At 43.5% G+C, this 18,892-nt stretch overlaps 1 protein-coding gene across 1 annotated transcript in view; it reads right to left on the reverse strand.

Moving 5' to 3' along the window:
• Positions 1-13,415, reverse strand: part of LOC137661593 (ethanolaminephosphotransferase 1-like) — a 63,332-nt gene extending 49,917 nt beyond the window's left edge. Inside the window, exon 1 of the mRNA XM_068397199.1 lies at positions 13,398-13,415. Coding sequence (XP_068253300.1) covers positions 13,398-13,415 — 18 coding nt within the window. The remainder of the gene's footprint in view (positions 1-13,397) is intronic.
• Positions 13,416-18,892: the final 5,477 nt, after the last annotated feature.

The raw sequence follows: 18,892 nt of genomic DNA on the forward strand, positions 1-18,892 counted from the left end.
GACCCGTCACATTTCATCCTGTTCATTCCTATGTCTGTGGCTGAACCGTGGTCCTCCGGGCAGTGAAGGAACATTCAGCAGATGTGCAGAAGAATGGAAATTTGCTTGTCCCTCGTCAGTAATCCGTTTTAGTCAAACCAAAGGAAACACCCATGGAAAAAGCATTCTGCTAGTTTTCTGTCACGGCAAAAATAAAACTTGACAAACAAAATCTGCTATACACTTTGCTTTGCTCTGCTCCCAAGAAACTACTAACCTCAAGGCACTGAAATCCTCAGGAGTTTAATGTTCAAGGCTGCTCAGAAAAGCAAATTACTGAGTAACATGCTCACGTTATGATCAATGAACATGAATGCAAGAGTGCACTGAACCTGATGTAAAAAAAGCAATGCCGTTTGCTAATGCATAATTCTGTCCTTTTCAGGGCACTTACATTAAAAGACAGAAGTGGGGGATAAGCCTGTTGGAGGTTTTTATGTGCAAGACTGATACAAGTGCTAAGCACTCCCCAGCAAACACTTTCTGCACTAGAAAAGGGATGTTGATTTGCCTTATACAAAGAAGAAGGGCTTGGATTAAACAGAAAGCTTCTGTTAATTATTTTTAAAAGAAGTTGTAATAGTTGGGAGGGAACAGCAGCAGTGAGGGAATAGGAAAAATGCCATTAATTGACTCCATCTCACTTCCAAGTTCAAAAACGCTTCTCTTGGGTTTTTTAAATAGCTAGTATCTCTTTGAAAGCCATCTGCTTTCCCTCTCTGCGTTAACAATGGCTTCTAGCAGAGCCAGAAATGAGAATACAAACAGGAAGCTTGTGCACACATACATGTTGACTCAGGCGGCACACTTAAGATGCGCTTTTACTCTGCGTTCCTGTGTCTTAATCTCCATCCAGGGGATCCAGCACAGCATCAAGTCTGTACTGGTCAGCTGTGTTGGAGGGAAGAGGAAAGATGAGAGGATTAAGGTGAAGGGGGGAAAAAAGGTATAAACAGTAAGAGAAGTAACAGTAAGGAAAGAAAAATGAGCCAAAGCAAAGGTTTGGCTACACAGAAGAAAGACAGCTCTTCAGGAGTAGCAGAGCAGAGCCAACCCGCTCGTGGGTCAAAAGCACTTGCTGTAATCAAGGTCTGCACTGCTAACTACAAGATGAACGGTACCTTCTGGCTCACATCCACACAGCTTAGAAATACCTCCCCTTATTGCAAACTGGTCACATCCACATCTCACAGCATCTGCTGGAAAGGTTTTGGGCCTCATTATCTGGCCCTGCACACCTAACACATTATTAGTATTGAGTATGTTTCAGTTCAAAGTATCTAAAACAACCTGGTGACTACGTTATAACCCAGCAATACCGCATTTTCAGAGCATGGAAGTGCGAGTTGGGTGTTGTGCACGTTCAAAGATCCAAATGCCCATGTTGGGAGAGTGCTGAAGGATGGGGAAAGCCAAAAAAATGGTGCGTAATGCCTCCAGAATGGACTATTTCCAAAACAAAGCTTAGCTATTGTCTTGGAGATACCTTCTGGGAAAGGAAAAAGAACCAGGGAGTGAGCTAACCATTAATCAGCACAGACAGCTGGATCTTCACTGGGCTCCCTGGCCCTCTCCAGCCTTGCACTGTGGAGGTATGCCAAGAATAAAATTTTGGAATGAAGACAATAATAAAAAGCACGTCCACACAAACTTCAGAGTCAGGAGAGAAAGCAAGTTGCAAGAAACATAGCTGCATTAACTGCTGGGAGTTAGTTATTTCAACTCAAGCTGGTCCCTATGCTAACAGACTATTCCTTTCCTGTATTTAAATTATCTTATTCCAGGTAGCACCACACTGTGCCATACAGTCATATACATCCAGAGATACAGAATAAAACTGTTGTGAATTGTTTACATTTGAATTGCTGGCATCAAAATGACTCCGTAGTTTGTAATTCCATATTAGTAGCAACAAATTTGCAATGCTACACACTCCAGAAATCAACTAATTCATCTGTTCATTAAAATTTGCTAGAACTTCATGAATCAGCACAGGATTTATTATCCCCATTGTATGCATTGGAAGACTGAGGCACAGATGGGCTGTGACTCACCCTAAGAGTATCTAGCAAATGATACAGCCACAGTATTGCTAAAAATGTCATATTTGTATATATAAATATAAGCAATATCAGTACCAATTTAATCAAATAAAGTCTGCCCATATTAGCTCAACTTTATACTTGAGCTCACTTTTACAAAAGGAAATAAAGACGTCTATTAAGAATGTGAAGGCTGAAAAGCTTCTTTCCCAGACAAAATAATGTTTAAATCAGCTATTTATCAGATAGTAATCATGGTTTAGGTTGCAGTATATTGAATATATGGTTCTGTGGTCCCTCTAATATTTCATGTGAAGTTAGATGCCTGGTGTGGAAGAATACACTAGCTGTTCCCACATGGTAAAGATAAGAACCATCTAATGATGACAGAAGGACTTAGATGAAGCACATAAATATTGTGATAGCTGCCCTTTTCCTGCAAGCAAACACAGCAGGTCAGGCACAGGTATGGAAGAGCCACAGCTGTACGTATGTGCTGATGCTCTAACAACTCAATGGTCCTGCAGGCTTGGGGAACCTTCTCTTAAGTCAAGTGTTCATTGTATTTGTGTTACACATGCAAAAAAAAAAGTCTATTAGCAAGCAATACCTGGCAAAAGAGCAAACGATGGAAAAGGGTGAGAACATGTGAAGAAGATACTACAAGATAACCCAGTGTTTGCCTTGAGATGCACCACAGCAGTTGTACCTGTGCATGTCATTACCTTATGATGAATATTTGACAAACCTCTGCCTAAGTGTAAAAGGATAACGTACTTCGTCTTTTCTGTGGGGGAAGCACCAAAACGAGAGCAGCTGAAATGCAGTAAGTCCCCCACACACCTTATTCCACATAAATTATCTTGTTCCCTCACTCTAAAACTGGTTCAAAGTGTTATCAGGCTTTTAAAGTGTTACCAAAGCTTTAAATGAGCTTTGAACCTGTAGTCCTTTACATCTGCTCCAAATGATTGAAAAGGAGAGGGGGGAAACAAATAATTTTCTCCTCCTAAATTAACTTTTAATGAAGGTAATAGAAGACAGCCTAAACCAGCTGAGAATCAATCCCTCAAATTCAAAATAAGGAAAATTATGGTCTTTAAACAAGTGATCTATTGAAAATAATAGCTCTGCAGAGTGGTTTTCCACAATATTTGCATGATGACATATATCCACAATGCCACCTGTACATTGACTGATCACTTCTCCAGCACATACAAATGTAAGCTTGTCATCATTTGGCCTATACTTATATGCAGGGACCTACATCTCGGATGGAAAAATTTGAGGCATCTGCTGATTGAAAAGCTTTGAAAAACCGATCTTCCACAGCATATATTTGAAATTTAAAAAAAAAAAAGATTTAAGCAAGTGATGAGATTTTACTGTCTACCATGTATGACGTAGCTATCCCTCCTCGGGCCAGTGCAGAGTGAGCAGCCCCTTCCTTGGACGCCCATAGGCAGAGGCTCCCGGGTGCTGAGGGCAGTGGCCAGGTCCCAGTGCTGGTCCCTCGGAGCTTTCCGCTGAGCCTCTGCTGGTGGGACAGGACGGGCTGCCAGGTCCTGCCCTGTCACCCCAGGACCCCACCATCCCCCAGCCATCATGGCACCCTGGCAGCTACCAATACCTGCCTATGGCTTCTTTTATCACATCTCCTCTCCAATCACACAATTTCACAATACCTGCATTTTGTAACTGACAGGGAAGGGGATAGCAGGAATGATGATGGATCAGGCGATGAATATTCTCTTTTGCATTAGACAAGTTTTTTGTGGTTTTGAAGGCTGCAAAATGACCTCCCTAATCCAGTGTATAAACCAATCGCTATTAAAGAGAGCTCGGTGGGAACTCTCACTTCTGGACAAGCTATTTCATACTTAGGCAACATGAACTTTCCTTCTGGGGCATCTTACACTTCTGGAACTACACAAAAAATAAAGAAAATACTGAAATACTGACACATCTGATAACAATTTTCCTTCCACCTTTCAGATTCCTAGAATACATTAAACGTGGTTTTTAATTCTACTTTATATACATTCTTACAGGTTTGTAGATGTTACAGGACACACTCTTGGGTTTTAACAAAAGCTTCACAAAGGGAAAGAAGAGAAGTACGCTATAAAACAACAACAGAGCTATACAACATTGTGGATGCCAAACAAATACCAAATGTTCAGCAGTTTAAATGTGCTGATGTATTCCAAAACACAATCGTGCTATTTCTAATAATAAAATTACTTTACGTTGTATCATCATTTAGTTAATTATTCATAAATAATGGCTTGGATTTTGTATTTCCTATTGCTTAAACAGTTTGGACTACCTTGCCTTTTCCCCATGTCCATATATACACATATTTTGATTAAGTCCAGGAGTTATAAGTCCCTAAGACATCTAGGGCTGAAACATATGAGTAGAAACTGAAGAACAGGGTTTGTAATTTAGCCTGGAAGACAGTAGGTTGTGGTGGGCATGTAATTGCATCCTCAGCTGCAAATGCTTGTCTCTTTGGGGGTCTGAGGTTGTGGACTCTATTACCTGATAGTTGTGCTGTCTGTGCCAGGGCTGGAGGTGGCTGCACTGTGAGGGAAGAGGCTGCTCAAGTTGGGCTCCTGAGTGGTTTTCTCCTCCCTGACTTTGCCCCCTTCAGTACCATTAGCCTGTGAATACCTATGGCTAGGAAATATGGTTCCATTTTCCTTCCATGATAAACTATTCCTAGTAAAATATTCAAAACCCAATATGATGGTTCGGACAACTCAACAATTCTGGCTGGTATTACTAAGTTGCTATGAAGTGGTTATTACCTAAATTGCTGTCCTGTCGGTGCTTCTTTATAGACACAAACTCATCATTTTCAGGAATCCTGACACACACATTGGGCCACATGCCACATCCTGTCACTTAATGGAGGTATGTATGAACCCATGTCCATGAGGTCATGGGGCACGTGGACTTGTGGGTTGGGATAGGCTGCTCTTAGGGTCTCATGCCTGCTAGTGGCACATGCCCTTGCCTGCAGAGAGGTGTCATTGCCTCAAGATCACAGAATCATGGGTTCGGATCACAGGATAATTCAGGTCAGAAGGGACCTCAGCAGGTCTCTAGTCCTACTTCCTTCTTAAAGCAGGCTCAGCCTTGAGCTCAAACCAGGTGCTTGGTGCTTTATCCAGTTGGGTCTTGAAAATCTCCAAGGATAGTGACTGCACAACCTCCCTGGGCAGCTTGTGGCACTGCCTCACTGTGCTCCCACGGAAAATTTTCTCCTTATATTCAGTGTGAAGATGTCTTATGCCTGTTGTCTCTTGTCTTCCCACTGTGCACTGGAGCCTGGCTCCATCTTCTCAAGGACTTCCCCATAGGTACTGGGGAGCTGCTGCTAGGTGCCCCTGAAGATGTCTCATCTCCAGGCCCAACAAGCCCCAGTCCCTCAGCCTCTCCTCACAGGACAAGTGCTCCAGCCCCAACTACCCTGGTGGCCTCCACTGAACTTGCTCCAGTTTGTTGATGTCTTTCTTGTATTGGGGATCCAAAACTGGACACAGTATTCTAGATGTGTCCTAGCAAAGGGGGATAATTACTTCCCCCTTACTTAATGGGCTGTGCTACTGTTAATACAACCCAGAATGCTGTTGACATTCTTTGCTGCCAGGGCATGCTCAGGGCTTGTGTTCAGCTTCCTGCCTGCCACAATCCCATTTGCCAGGAGTAAGGGGCTGATGGATCGCATATCTGCTGACTACCTATGCTTGAAATGTGGGCTCTATGAGAGAGATCAGAGTCACACGACAACTGAGAGAGAAGCATGTTTGGGGACAAGACGTCATAATGTGGTGGCCTCAATGGTGAGGTTCTTGCTTACTTGCCCAGCAGTCCCCCACTACCACAAATTATGCAGTCGAGTTTCCCCCTGCAGCTGCAACCCCCCTTCGGCTTTTCACTCGTAAGCAGTGAGGAATTCAGCAGTGACCTTGGTTTTCTCTAAGAACAAGTACAGCAAGAGCCGTACTGCACAACATCCCTACCCTCAGCGATAACTACAAACTTCGAGCGTTATCAGTCCTGGAAGCAGACACTGTCTGCAAAACATGCAGTTAGTTTCAGAAAGTGCAGTTACTTAGAGGAGACTTAGCTGAAAGTAAAAATCACTGAAAGGAAAATTGGCCTGGTTTAGGCCAAACCAGGACATTTGTGAAACTAGATAGATCTGATTCTTTACTGACAGAACTGTAAGCACCCGGACCAGGGAGAGGAGAGGAGGGGATAACACTGGAAGTCAGCAATCATTTTTTAATCAACAGTAGTTATGTTAAGGATGCTGCTTAACTTGTCTTCAGGAAAAAGGCTTTCTTTAGTGGGACATGTTCAAACACTTAACAATGAAGCCAAAATGATGGAAAAGAACACAGAAACATGATTAAATATTGGACAAGGGATAACAGAAAGCAGATGCACATTTGTTGCTGTAAAGGGACAAAGCTAGAGGATGGCCCAGACTCCCAAAAGTACAAATCCTGCTAAAAAGCAAGACCTGCACACTCTCAAGAAACTGCACAAAAATATCCATAACCATCCCTATGCAAACAAGCTCTAGCACGGCAAGGAAGTTGATTTCTATGTATTTTTTGTGTAGACTGGTTTTCTAGAGTCAGTAAAGGAAAAGACAGTAGGATTCTGTGCCACATCTACTTGTGTGCATGTACAAACGTGTGTTTTTGGAGGTGCCAGCAGCCCTTTAAAGATCAAACAGTAGATTGAATTCCCACACAGTTGGAGCTCTGCCAGAGTGTGTACCTAAATCTCTGGGGAACCCAAAGAAACCAGTCTAGGCCCAAAATAGCAGACAGATTAAAAGTGGGTTGCAGTTTTCGTGAGGGATGCTAAACAGGGGTTCTGTACCACATACGCTGAACAGTTGTGTGATCTCATATCCTGACGCATAAGAGAGGAAATATTTCATAGAAAGATGCAAAACTCCCTCTACAAAACAACTCTTTTAAGAATGGTTCCCCTAGATTTATAACAAATAATCCACATCCAAATCACAGATACATCTTTGCAATTAGTCTTCTATTAAAACACAGATGAATCAACAAAAATAAATACATATGAATGCATAAATGTGTATATGTGCATATCCTACACACAAAAAACGAATAAGCATTTCAGGCCACGAACATCTCTTGATAGAGCAATAAAATGAAATTATGTTGTTGGTATTTGCAATTTTGAGACTCAACAAGGCATACAACTCTTTATATCCAGCATATTTATCCCAAAACTGATAAATCTAATGAACCTTTGTAAATTCATGGGCATAATGTGGCACTCAAAAACACGTAAAACTACACCATTATTGGGAAAAAAGTCCTGCAGCAAGTAGTATCAAATGCAACATCTCTATGATGCGATTTCATTGTGTTGTTGGCTCATTAGCATATGATATATAGAAGGAAAATAATGATTGCAGAGTTCTTGAAATGCTACATTATGTCAGCTACCATTACAACAGGATGAGCAACAAGAAATGGTGTGTGCACGACGATGGTCTTTCAGAATTATGTAATTCAGTTGGCCCATGACTCTTTACATGTGAACACAGTGACAGAAAATGTAAGGGTAATGAATGATTTGGTTTATTTCACATATTATTCAACAACTTTTAATTACATCCCAGTCTTCCAATCCATCAAAGTAATATCAAGAAGACTGCAAGATTTTATTTGTAGAACAGTGGGTTCTTGACTCACCAGTTTTATGGAAGGTGGAAAATGTTAGTTTTCACCGCCTCAAATATTCAAGGGCTTTATTAATCTGAAGTTGTTTGAAAAAACTAACTACAGCAGATAGAACTTATGATAACTACTTTTAAATAATTTTTGGAATTAAAATTAAGGAAAAAACCCTAAAAATACCATCTACAAAACCCCTATATAAAAACACTGTACTCAACATATAGCAGTTTATGGTTGGACTCAATGATCTTAAGGGTCTTTTCCAACCTAAATGATTCTATGATTCAAATTGCCCATGCACAATCACAGAATCATAGAATAGTTTTGGTTGGAAGGGACCTTTAAAGGTCATCTAGTCCACCCCCCCTGCCATGGGCAGGGACATCTTCAACTAGATCAGGTTGCTCAGAGCCCTGTCCGATCTGACCTTGAATGTTTCCAGGGATGAGGCATCTACCACCTCTCTGGGCAACCTGTTCCAGTGTCTCACCACCCTCACTGTAAAAAATTTCTTCCTTATATCTAGTCTAAATCTACCCTCTTTCAGTTTAAAACCATTAGTCCTTGCCCTATCACTACAGGCCCTACTAAAAAGTCTGTCCTCATCATTCTTACCAGTCCCCTTTAAGCGAAACACCACAATAAGGTCTCCCCGGAGCCTTCTCTTCTCTAGGCTGAACAACCCAACTCTCTCAGCCTTTCCTCACAGGAGAAATGTTCCATCCCGCTGATCATCTTTGTGGCCCTCCTCTGGACCTGCTCCAACAGGTCCATGTTTTTCTTGTACTGAGGACTCCAGAGCTGGATGCAGTACTCCAAGTGGGGTCTTGTCAGAGCAAAGGGGGAGAAGCACCTCCAAATAAATATGCAAATGAAAGTTTCCTGACCTGAATTTTCAAAATCGTGCAAAATAATTGTGCTACTGGAGTTGAAAGCAAAACTCCTATTCAGCTGATGTGAGCAGAATCCACTATGTTTCTAAATCTCATAGTTACAGGGGTGGCCTTGGAAATGCATAAACACTTAATAGAAATCCAGTCTTGTATTTTTCCACACTGGACCAATCCTGAACTTCCAGAAAGTAATTCACTAGATTATACTCAACACACTTTGCCCTTTTGGTATAAGTCAGTATGAGAGGAAACAATCAAGCCTTGAAACGTGATCATCATACGTCTGATCTTGTTTCTCTAACCTACCAAAAAGAGGGCTGGGATGTAACTTGAGAGGTCTTCTGGTCCAGTGTGTTCACCTAATGCAGGATCACGTTTAGGAGACGTTCAGGAAGCAGATCAAGTTACCATGAGGTAACGAGCCACTGGCTTCCAGTTGCTTGTGATAAACGACCACATTGGCAGATTAAAATAGAACACATTATCCAAAACTTTGCTAAAAAAGGTGTAAGCCACTGTTAATTAACACTCAACACTAGATTTTAGATCCTTCTTGAGAGAAATCAAACCATTTCTTAAGACTGATAAAACAATTGCACAATCCCCCCTAGTACCTGTTCCAGCACTTAAATACCCTTATCGGCACAAGGCTGCCATAGCATCCGCCTTGAAGTTCTCTTTGCACAGCCAAAACTTAGTATTGTCTTTCTTTAAAAGGGCATGCATGAAGACTGGCTGCTATGCTCTTACTTCCACAGTACTCAGACTGTTTCTCACAGTTCATCTTTTCTAAGCCTCTTAATATTCCTAATGCCATTTTGTTGATTGTAAACTGTGTACCAAAGCAAGCAGGACACGTTATTCCAGCTGACAACTGATCAGGACATCAGCTACAGTAGTATATGCAACCCTTTGAAGCATCTATGATGCTTCACACTTAAGGACTTTTTTCTCTTTATTATAACAGCCACATCACTGCTGACACACTGATCCCCAGGTATCTTTTTTGCAGTCTGTTGTCTCTTATTTTATGTTTGAAATGTGGATTTTATTTCCCCTAGGCATTGTACCTTGTTTACTGAATTTCTTTGTATTGATTTTTGGCTATTATATCCTTTTTTTCAAGAACATTTTAAATCATAAGCCTATTCATCAAAGTGCTTTAGTATCACATGAAAATTTTACAAGATTTACAATCTCCCTTCTGTTAATTAATGAAAGTATTGAACAGCACCGGAGCCGGGAGGGAGAGATAGCTCTGTAGATAGGATCCCATTTGACAGAACTTCCTACTTTGACAGAGAACTTAAAATTACTCTTTAACATGTTTCATTTTACATTGATTTAATCTTATTTACCTCTACTTACTTTACTTACGGGAATGTGGGACAGTATCACAAGTCTCACTGAAATGAAACCACATATACACCGTTTACTGGCCCCTCCTTCTCTGCACAGGGAGTTACCCTCTAAAAAATGGCTTAGAGGATAGAAACAGTGTGGACATAACAAAAGGAAAACGTGGAACCTTACACCTTAATTTTTAATGTTATCTCTGATTTTTTAAATCATCTTTTCCAAGGCCTATTCTTTGAGTCAAGCCTCTACAGTTTGTCCTTACATCTCTTTTATTCTGAAAGAGGATAAGGTGTGAAAGTTTTCCAGCTCGGAAAACCTTAGCGCACAGGTGCTGTAGAAAAGCTGATTCAAGGCAGATTTGCAAGGGAAATCCTAAGCACGCAGTGATGAGAAGAGGCAATGGCAACAAGAGCTCATCATTAACGTTACTGCGTTCTGGTGAGAAGAGGGAGAATAAAAGTAAAGAACCAAATTCTGCTTTTATTTGTAGTCATCACCTGGCTGTCTCAGAACTGCTTGTTTCCAACAGAAATCCAAACAGGCGGAAAAAGGCACCTGTATAATTCCATGGGTGCTCCGCTAGAACTGCAAAGTGCTGATAACAGAAATATAAAAGTAGAAGCGACATGACCTGAGTGCTACAATTGCAGCTGGTTGTAGCATTTTGGCTGTGTCACTCCAGATCCTAGGGAACAGCACAAAATCATAGAATCATAGAATGGTTTGGGTTGGAAGGGAACTTAAAGATCATCTAGTTCCAACTCCCCTGCCACAGGCAGGGACACCTTTCCTCTAGACCAGGTTGCTCAAAGCCTCTTCCAACCTGGCCTTAAACACTGCCAGGGAGGGGGCAGCCACAGCTTCTCTGGGCAACCTGTTCCAGTGTCTCACCACCCTCACAGTAAAGAATTTCTTCCTAATATCTAATCTAAATCTACCCTCTTTCAGTTTAAAACCATTCCCCCTCATCCTGTCACTACATGTCCTTGTAAAAAGTCCCCCTCCTGCTTTTCTGTAGCCCCCTTCAGGTACTGGAAGGCTGCTATGAGGTCTCCCCAGAGCCTTCTCTTCTCCAGGCTGAACAGCCCCAACTCTCTCAGCCTGTCTTCATAGGAGAGGTGCTCCAGCCCTCTGATCATCTTCGTGGACCTCCTCTGGACTCGCTCCAACACCTCTATGTCCTTCTTATGCTGGGGGCCCCAGAGCTGGACCCAGTACTCCAGGTGGGGTCTCATGAGAGACTGGAGTAAAGGGGCAGAATCACCTCCCTCGACTTGCTGGCCACGCTGCTTTTGATGCAGCCCAGGATACAGCTGGTCAGCTCATATTGAGCTTCTCGTCAACCATCACCCCCAAGTCCTTCTCCTCAGGTCTGCGCTCAATCCATTCTCTGCCCAGCCTGTATTTGTGCTTGGGATTGCCCTGACCCACATGCAGGACCTTGCACTTGGCCTTGTTGAACTTCATGCGGTTCGCACAGGCCCAGCTCTCAAGCCTGTCAAGGTCCCTCTGGATGGCATCCCTTCCCCGCAGCGTGTCAACCACACCGCACAGCTTGGTGTTGTCAGCAAACTTGCTGAGGGCACACTCAATTCCACTGTCCATGTTGGTGACAAAGATGTTAAGCAGGACCGGTCCCAACACTGACCCCTGAGGAACGCCATTTGTCACAAAATCCGAGTATCAGCTGCTTCTGCTCTACAGTTGCAGCAAATCACCCGTGCATGCAACTGTCCTGAGATCAGTACCTGCCACATGCTCCACAGGCAAGAAGACAGCAGAATTATCACAGCAGCAATATCCAGGGTTGCATCTGAACTGTCTCATCATTACATCGCCACCTGTTCTTTATGTGCTTTTGAGCACAAAAAGGAAAACAATCTCTGAATCCCCGTTAACATGCAGAATAAACCAACAGGAGTAGATTTGCAAAGCGAAACAGCTAGCCCTAAGGATCCGATGTCCCTGTTATAGGGATTTCAGGAGGTTTTACACTGAACTAGTATGATACCAAGAACTGAATGTATGGGGTGTACTTGCTCATTCCTAGTACATTGGTTTAAGTTCATTCAAAGGGAATTAATTTTGAGTGCTCCAAGGTCACTCTGATAGAAACCAAAGCTTGCTAATAGGGGAAAACTTGCTTCAAAAGCATAATATACATGCACCTGACAATGCTAAAGGGTGCTGAAGTCTTTGCATTCATTAGGTCTGCCCTACCCTCTGCACAGAACTGCACCGGTTTTGTTGCCAAGGCTCTCCTCAAACTGTGAGCAGGAGACAGAAAGTGGCTGAGACATACAATTGCAGCATTCATGGCAGAGGAATGAGTTCAGCTGTGTGAAAACTGAGCAGTATTTTTTTCAGGCAGAATTTACCCTTATGAAATTGAGTTGATTACACAAATTATTCTTTTAAGCTGCTTTATGATCAGCTCCCAGTTATCTGCGGATAAATTGTGTAAAGTGAAGAGCATACTGAGCTACTGATACTAGTGTAAATGTGATGCACAACGGAGAGAGGGATGCCCCTGCCTAGCTTCCTAGGCACACTTCAGGTCTGGAAGCAATATGTTGTTTTAGCTCAATAATGAACGTGTGCTAATAAATCCTTTCAGAGATTATCTAGCTTTTCACAGGGTCAACCCGTGTACCCCTCCACTGTACTCTAGAGCAGGGTCCATCAGGAAACACGCTACAGAGATAGCCAGGTGGTTGTAAAAAGAGGTAACCTGCGTCTGCTGGGCACAGTAATCTGAGTTTAGCGTCGTCAGTCCTGTTGAGTAGGCAGCAAAGGCAGCAGCAATCTTCCTCAGGGGGACTGGGAAGCTGGAGGAGCAGGATGAGGTGAGGCTCTAGGCTGAACGGGAGAATGGAGGAGATGGCAGCTAGAGGGCAACAAGAGGTAGAACAGCATGTCTCAGGCCTGGGAGGTGGTGAGAACAGAGCTGTGGCTGTGGTAGCAGCCCTGGGCATGGGAGGGTGAGGTGAGGAGGCAGCGAAGAGATTGTGGCAGCGATTAGTGTTTCCTTGCCTCTCCTTGCTGCACTCCTTGTGCATTTTTGGAGGACTTTAACCCCTTGTGAGCAGCACTTCAGGAATGGGCAGAGCTGCCACCACCTCCCATGTCCTCTTGTAACACCAGGAAGACAGTGCAGGCACCCCACCAGCTCGGCAGCACTGGCCGCATGCAGCTGTATTTCTCTGGGTGTAACCTGTGTCATTTGGATTTATTTACTTATTTCCAGGATGTCCCAGTCCCAAGTCACCTCGGATAATAGAGAACCAACTATTTGATTTCACCTTTCTAAAACCTGTACTTACCATAGTTTTCCAGAACATAGTTGAACAGATACTTCTCAAGTGTGTTGGCTGATTCCTATAGTTAAGAAAATTACCTAACATATTTTCTGGCCTTTGCAACACTCCCAAGAAACCAAAGTAATTTTAATATACACAACTGAAATGTTTTGACATGTGATTCTATCTTTTAGTAATCATTTGCCCTGTAATTCATAAGTAGTACACAATGATTACAAGTTTTTAAAAAATCTTATTTTAATTCTTCCCCGTCTGCATTTGTTTGCAGCTACTTTCATTCAAGTTATAAGGAATAGTGTAACACAAGCGTTTCTTGTATTTGTACTATGAACTCAAATATTTTAGGAAAGTTGCTTAAATAATAATGTCTGTTTATGCTAAAAATAGCTTTTTGTTTTTCCTCTGGTAATTTCAGTCAAGACTGTGGCTCCACTGTTCAAGCACAGGCCTGTGCAACTTACGCCCAGTGGCCAGATGGAGCCTACAGCATGTTTTATCCCACTCACACGGGAGATGCACAAACAGGTTGGTACATTTTAACAAGCTGCTGTGCATAACAAGTTCCTGGTAAGTGACCTGGGGAAGGCTCTTGAAACCACATGTATTCCACCATCATTCACCCTGCAATGAGCAGACCGAACTGGCGCAGGGAAAGGACGGGCTTGGCAGGAGCCTGGAGAAGCTGAGTGCCCTGGTTGAAGGCCAGGCTGGAAGGGCACATGATAAAAGCACAAAGGCAATAAGCATGGGGAGCGTGGGGTAGGGGCTGCTTTGGGAAACTGACCATAAAATAAAAGGTTGGGCTTTGTGCTGGTGGAAGCTGGTGTGCCCTCCGTGCTTTTAACAGGGAGCGAGGTGAGGGTGTGTGAACAGGGTGGCACAGCCCCTCTCAGACACCGACATCTCACCTAAAGCAAATTAGGACAATCCCCTGCAACACACCTGCAACATGCTGGGAACAAAACCCAGGTATCTCATAAGTCTGCAACATAACGTTGGTAAATGAAAATATCTAATGATCCACCCATTCATTTGAATTCTGCAGGCCTGTTATTACAAACATGAGGTTTAGTTCAAATTATTTAAAGTAAGCCTTTTTTCCTGGCTTTCTTATTTATTTCTCAAAGCCAAAGCATTCCTGTGTACAAAGAATTTGCATAGAGCCAGACAAGCACCGTCCATGCACACTTTCTTACAGAAACAGCAAATTGCACCCAGCCTATGCTTCTTTCATACACGCAGGGCTTTAAAAGATGTTGCTCCTCACTTAAAACCCAGTTAACTTTTGTTTCCACCGAGACCTGCCACTTCGTTAAACCCCCCGTTCCCATCCCCATACCCCCTCGGTCTGAGGGGGACCTCGGCCGGGCGAAGGGCACCCTGGCTGTGGCTGCACGCTGGCCGAGCGGGCACAGGTGGGAGCCCGACGGACCCCCGTTGGCGGGGGGATGGCCGAGCCGGACGGGGCCGCGGGCAGAGCGCTCAGCCGCGGCAGAGCGGAGCAACCGGCGCCCTCAGGAGCCCAGGCACGCCAGACCGGGAGGACCAGCCGCAGCGGTGGCTGCCGTGCCCGGGCGGCCGCATGCCGCCCCTTCCCGCCCGCCCCGACCCCCGGGTCTGGCCGTTACCTTGTACCGGTGGAAGCCGTCCAGCTGCCGCCCGCTGACATACCGCCACATCGCCCCGCCGTGCTCCGCGCCGCGCCTCGCTGCGCTGCGCAGGGAGGGAGGCAGGGAGGCGGCGGGACCGGGGGCGGGGGGCGGGCGGCTCCCGGCCGCGCCCCTCGGGCTAGGGCCTCCCGCCGCTGCCGGGCATCCGCGGCGGTACTCGCGTCCCGGGGCGGCGGGGGACCGGCAGCCCCGCGGGGGTGGGTGCCCGCCGGCGGGGGCCTCTCCCCGGGCGGCTCCCGCCCGCCCACGCCCGTGGGCCCCGGCGTTTCCCCGTGGCCCCAGTACGTTCCCGCGGCCCTGGTGCCAGCCTGCCGTTCGCGTCTTTTATACACCTTTAATTTCCTCGTCGTGCTCGGTACCGGGGAGAGCCTGCAGCAGCCTCCCGGGGTCACAGCGAGCCGTAATCCAACTAACGTCGCAGTATCGGGCCCCAAAACTATTTTCCCGGCTAAAGGTGTATTAAAGATGCCACGTTTATAGTATGCGCGAAGATGCACATGTGAGGACTGCACACAAAACAATGTTAAAGTAACGTGTTTTAGAAACAGGTGACACTGAGGATTAAAGATTTTACTGGCATTCCTTTCCAGCAATAATCCGCCTTGGGCAGTTCTTTATTAAAACACCTACACAGAGCCCTTCATACCACATCAGCCTACAGAATGTCCTGCACCTGCTGATTTCCAGGGAAGCGAGGCACTGGTGTAGGCAAAAGACTGGAAAACATCAGGAGTAATGTTTCAGCTGCAAAGGCATTTAAGCGTATGGCATGACACCTTGTGTTACCTTCGCTGCACACTATTAGAAGGAGACTTGAAATCATACACATCAGGGTCTGAGATCTTATTGACCAAATGGAATCTATCCAAAAAAGAAATCAATTAAAACCCATTACTCACACCGCGTGAGCTCTTCCAGGCACCTAATGCACTGTGAGAGCCAGTGTTATTTTACAAACTGTGCAGGTTTGATAGGAATTATATACAAGTTAAAATCGCTAAGTGCAAACTGTATACAATGGTTCTTGTTCTCTATTATTAATTACACATTAATCACCTGAGATGTGCTTACACCTACATTCTGCTTCCAACAGCAGTATCTAAACTTCTGCTCTTGAAAACAACCAGAACTGTAGCACTCGGCTTCAGGTTACTGAGTTAAAGCTCGATGCCAGCTAGGAAAGCTAAAGTATTTGGAGCTCATATTCTTCAGGAGCCAACTTTAATTTTAATTAGTGTTCCTACCCTGGATTTTGATTGGGGATCCCCTTCACCTCTCATTGTTATTATCATGGTTTAAGTTGTATTATGCTATTGAATTAATCTACAAGGTTTTCTAAGAGAAGACTTGTGACTACTCCTGTATTCAGCGCAAGTTTTTTATGCAAGTAAGTTACTAAAACTGACCAAACCATTTTATAGTTATCACTTTCACTTCTTAACTCCAACACTCATAAGCCTCAAACATGAAAGCATAAATCTGACTGAACAACTATTAGGAGTGTGATGGACAGTTGTAGAAAAGGCACTTACTTTTCTGAAAGCTAGAAGGTTGCAAAGTATTTTTTCTCTTTGCAGGCCTCTAAATTTATGTTAAAAGAAGATGTGCTGGCACAACGATATAGACATAGAAGACATATAAATATAGCAGATATAGAACACAAATTTTATTTCCTGTTCTTCTTTCAAAACAGTCTTGGTGATGGATGAAATACTTTAAAAAACCCTCATAAATACTCAACTAAACAGAGAATGTACAAGACTGCGTATATGTAAAAATGCAGTTTGAGGAAGTCATACCTCAGCATGTTCTGTGTCTGCTAATGAGCACATCAAAGGATGCAGCGTTAGATAAGCTGTACTGAAGAGAGGAAAACACCTGGTGACTGGGTAAGGAACATCGCAGAGCAAGCTATGACACAAGTAATGTGATGTTTGAGAATACTGTGGAAATTATACTGACATGTGCTAGCCTTTGATTTAAGAAACTTCCTTGATTTAGGCATCACAATTCATATGAATGGGTGGCCCTTAAGACCAAGCACGCAGGCTAGCCAAGCCCAGGTGTGAGCAACATCCACGTGGTTTACCACTACACCAATGTTCTCACTGTACCCGTGCACACCCGTGTATATGTTTAGAGGTTATCCTATGCTTATGTTTTTCAGTCTGAGATGTTTTAGAGTTCTTTTCCAGACAATTGTTTGAGCTGTGATCCAAGCTGTCTGTCCTACATGCAGGACTGTGGGCAGAGCAGCGAAAGCAGCCTTAGTGCTGTAGCACATTCCCTTGTGTCCTTTCTGGAAAATTAATGAGTTGTAGCCTGAGTAAAGAGGAGCTCTAACTGGCACCAGCACGTGGGTACTATAACCTGAACAAACTTCCATTTCATGAGCTTGAGTGTGGTGAGACAAGCATCAAGACAAAAGCCCAAATCAGAGCACAGTTAACTTTCACTATAGAAAAACCTTAAGTTTTTTAACAACTGTGGCTGAGACTTTCGTGATAGTTCAGACTTTACTAAGTAAATGACCCAAACATGGCTTTCTGCAGCTTGGGGAAATAATTCAAGGCCAGATTTGAATCCAGTGAAATCAGTAGGGGAATTCTCAGGTCTTCAGTGCTGTTTACTAATTATGTGTAGTACTGAGAAGAAAGCAGTGATTTATTATTTTGAAAGAGCAGGCATATTGTACCACTGGTAAATGCAAGAAAAAGTTAAAAAGAATAACTGTTTCACAGATATGAATGGTATTTAAAAAAAAAATAATATAAAAGGAAAGAAACCAAACATCAAGACAAGTTCTATTCTTCATCCATCAAAAGGTAGGAAAAGAGATGAGGGCTCAGGATGGCTTAGAATGAATCCTTGGCTTTCAGTTTTCACTCTCTCTGTTACAAGTTATATTAATAAATTAATAATTATGGAGTTTCTTGCATAGGGAAAACTGCCTAGTATGGCAACTTTGGCTTTTAATAATTTATGACAGTGTCTTTTTTATTCCCCCACTTAAAGCTGTGTGTTATGCAATAGTTTTTATCTAGAGGCATCTAATAGTACATTCCTGCCTCTTTCAAGATAAGAAAAAGCAGAGAGAAATCATGCAGAGAGCAAACTCCAAATTATTAGCTGCTAAAGCAGCTGAAGAAGGAACTGAGGTACTGGGAAGAACTGGTAAAGAGGGAGCAGTGTGGGATACCTTAGATTTCCCTGGAATGTGTAACACGTAGGACTCAGGCAGTGTTTCCCTCCCCATCACTGCATGGACTAGCATAAATCTGTTAATATTCAGGATGTCTATGCTGTAAAAGAAGAAAGCTTTTCTAAAGTGGCTAGAATCTGTTTAGAGGCTCAATTTGTTACAGGCTCTCTGTAAGCTTATCTTGGTCTATTAACCTGGCTTATAAGTCATGGCTGTTTAACCTAGCATTGGTACTGAATGCTAGAAAATGATCACATCTATCCTCAAAAATTGCTGTATTAGTTCCAAATCCAGTTGTCCATTTGCAGTTTCAGTTTGCCCATGGGCAGATAAGCTCCATGAAGGTAGACTCCTACTGGGAGTTCACTAAAGGACCTTAAAGATGACCTCCAATTTTGTTTCAATGGGAGCTACTTTTACTACATCAACAAAAGTATTCAAAAACCAGTTTGTGGATTTCAGAATATGGCTAGAATATGGCTAATGGTTAGAAAACAAATTAAACAGCTGAAGTAGTGTAACCAGATGATGGCTTGTTAGGTACTAACAGGGCTTGCAAGCAATGCTAATGCAGTGAGGCACTGCTGCGAACTGCAGTCCCCTCTCTGCCCTGGTTCCAGAGCACG

This window comes from Nyctibius grandis, chromosome 3 (genome assembly GCF_013368605.1).
Source record: "Nyctibius grandis isolate bNycGra1 chromosome 3, bNycGra1.pri, whole genome shotgun sequence".
In the NCBI taxonomy this organism is placed as follows: domain Eukaryota; kingdom Metazoa; phylum Chordata; class Aves; order Nyctibiiformes; family Nyctibiidae; genus Nyctibius; species Nyctibius grandis.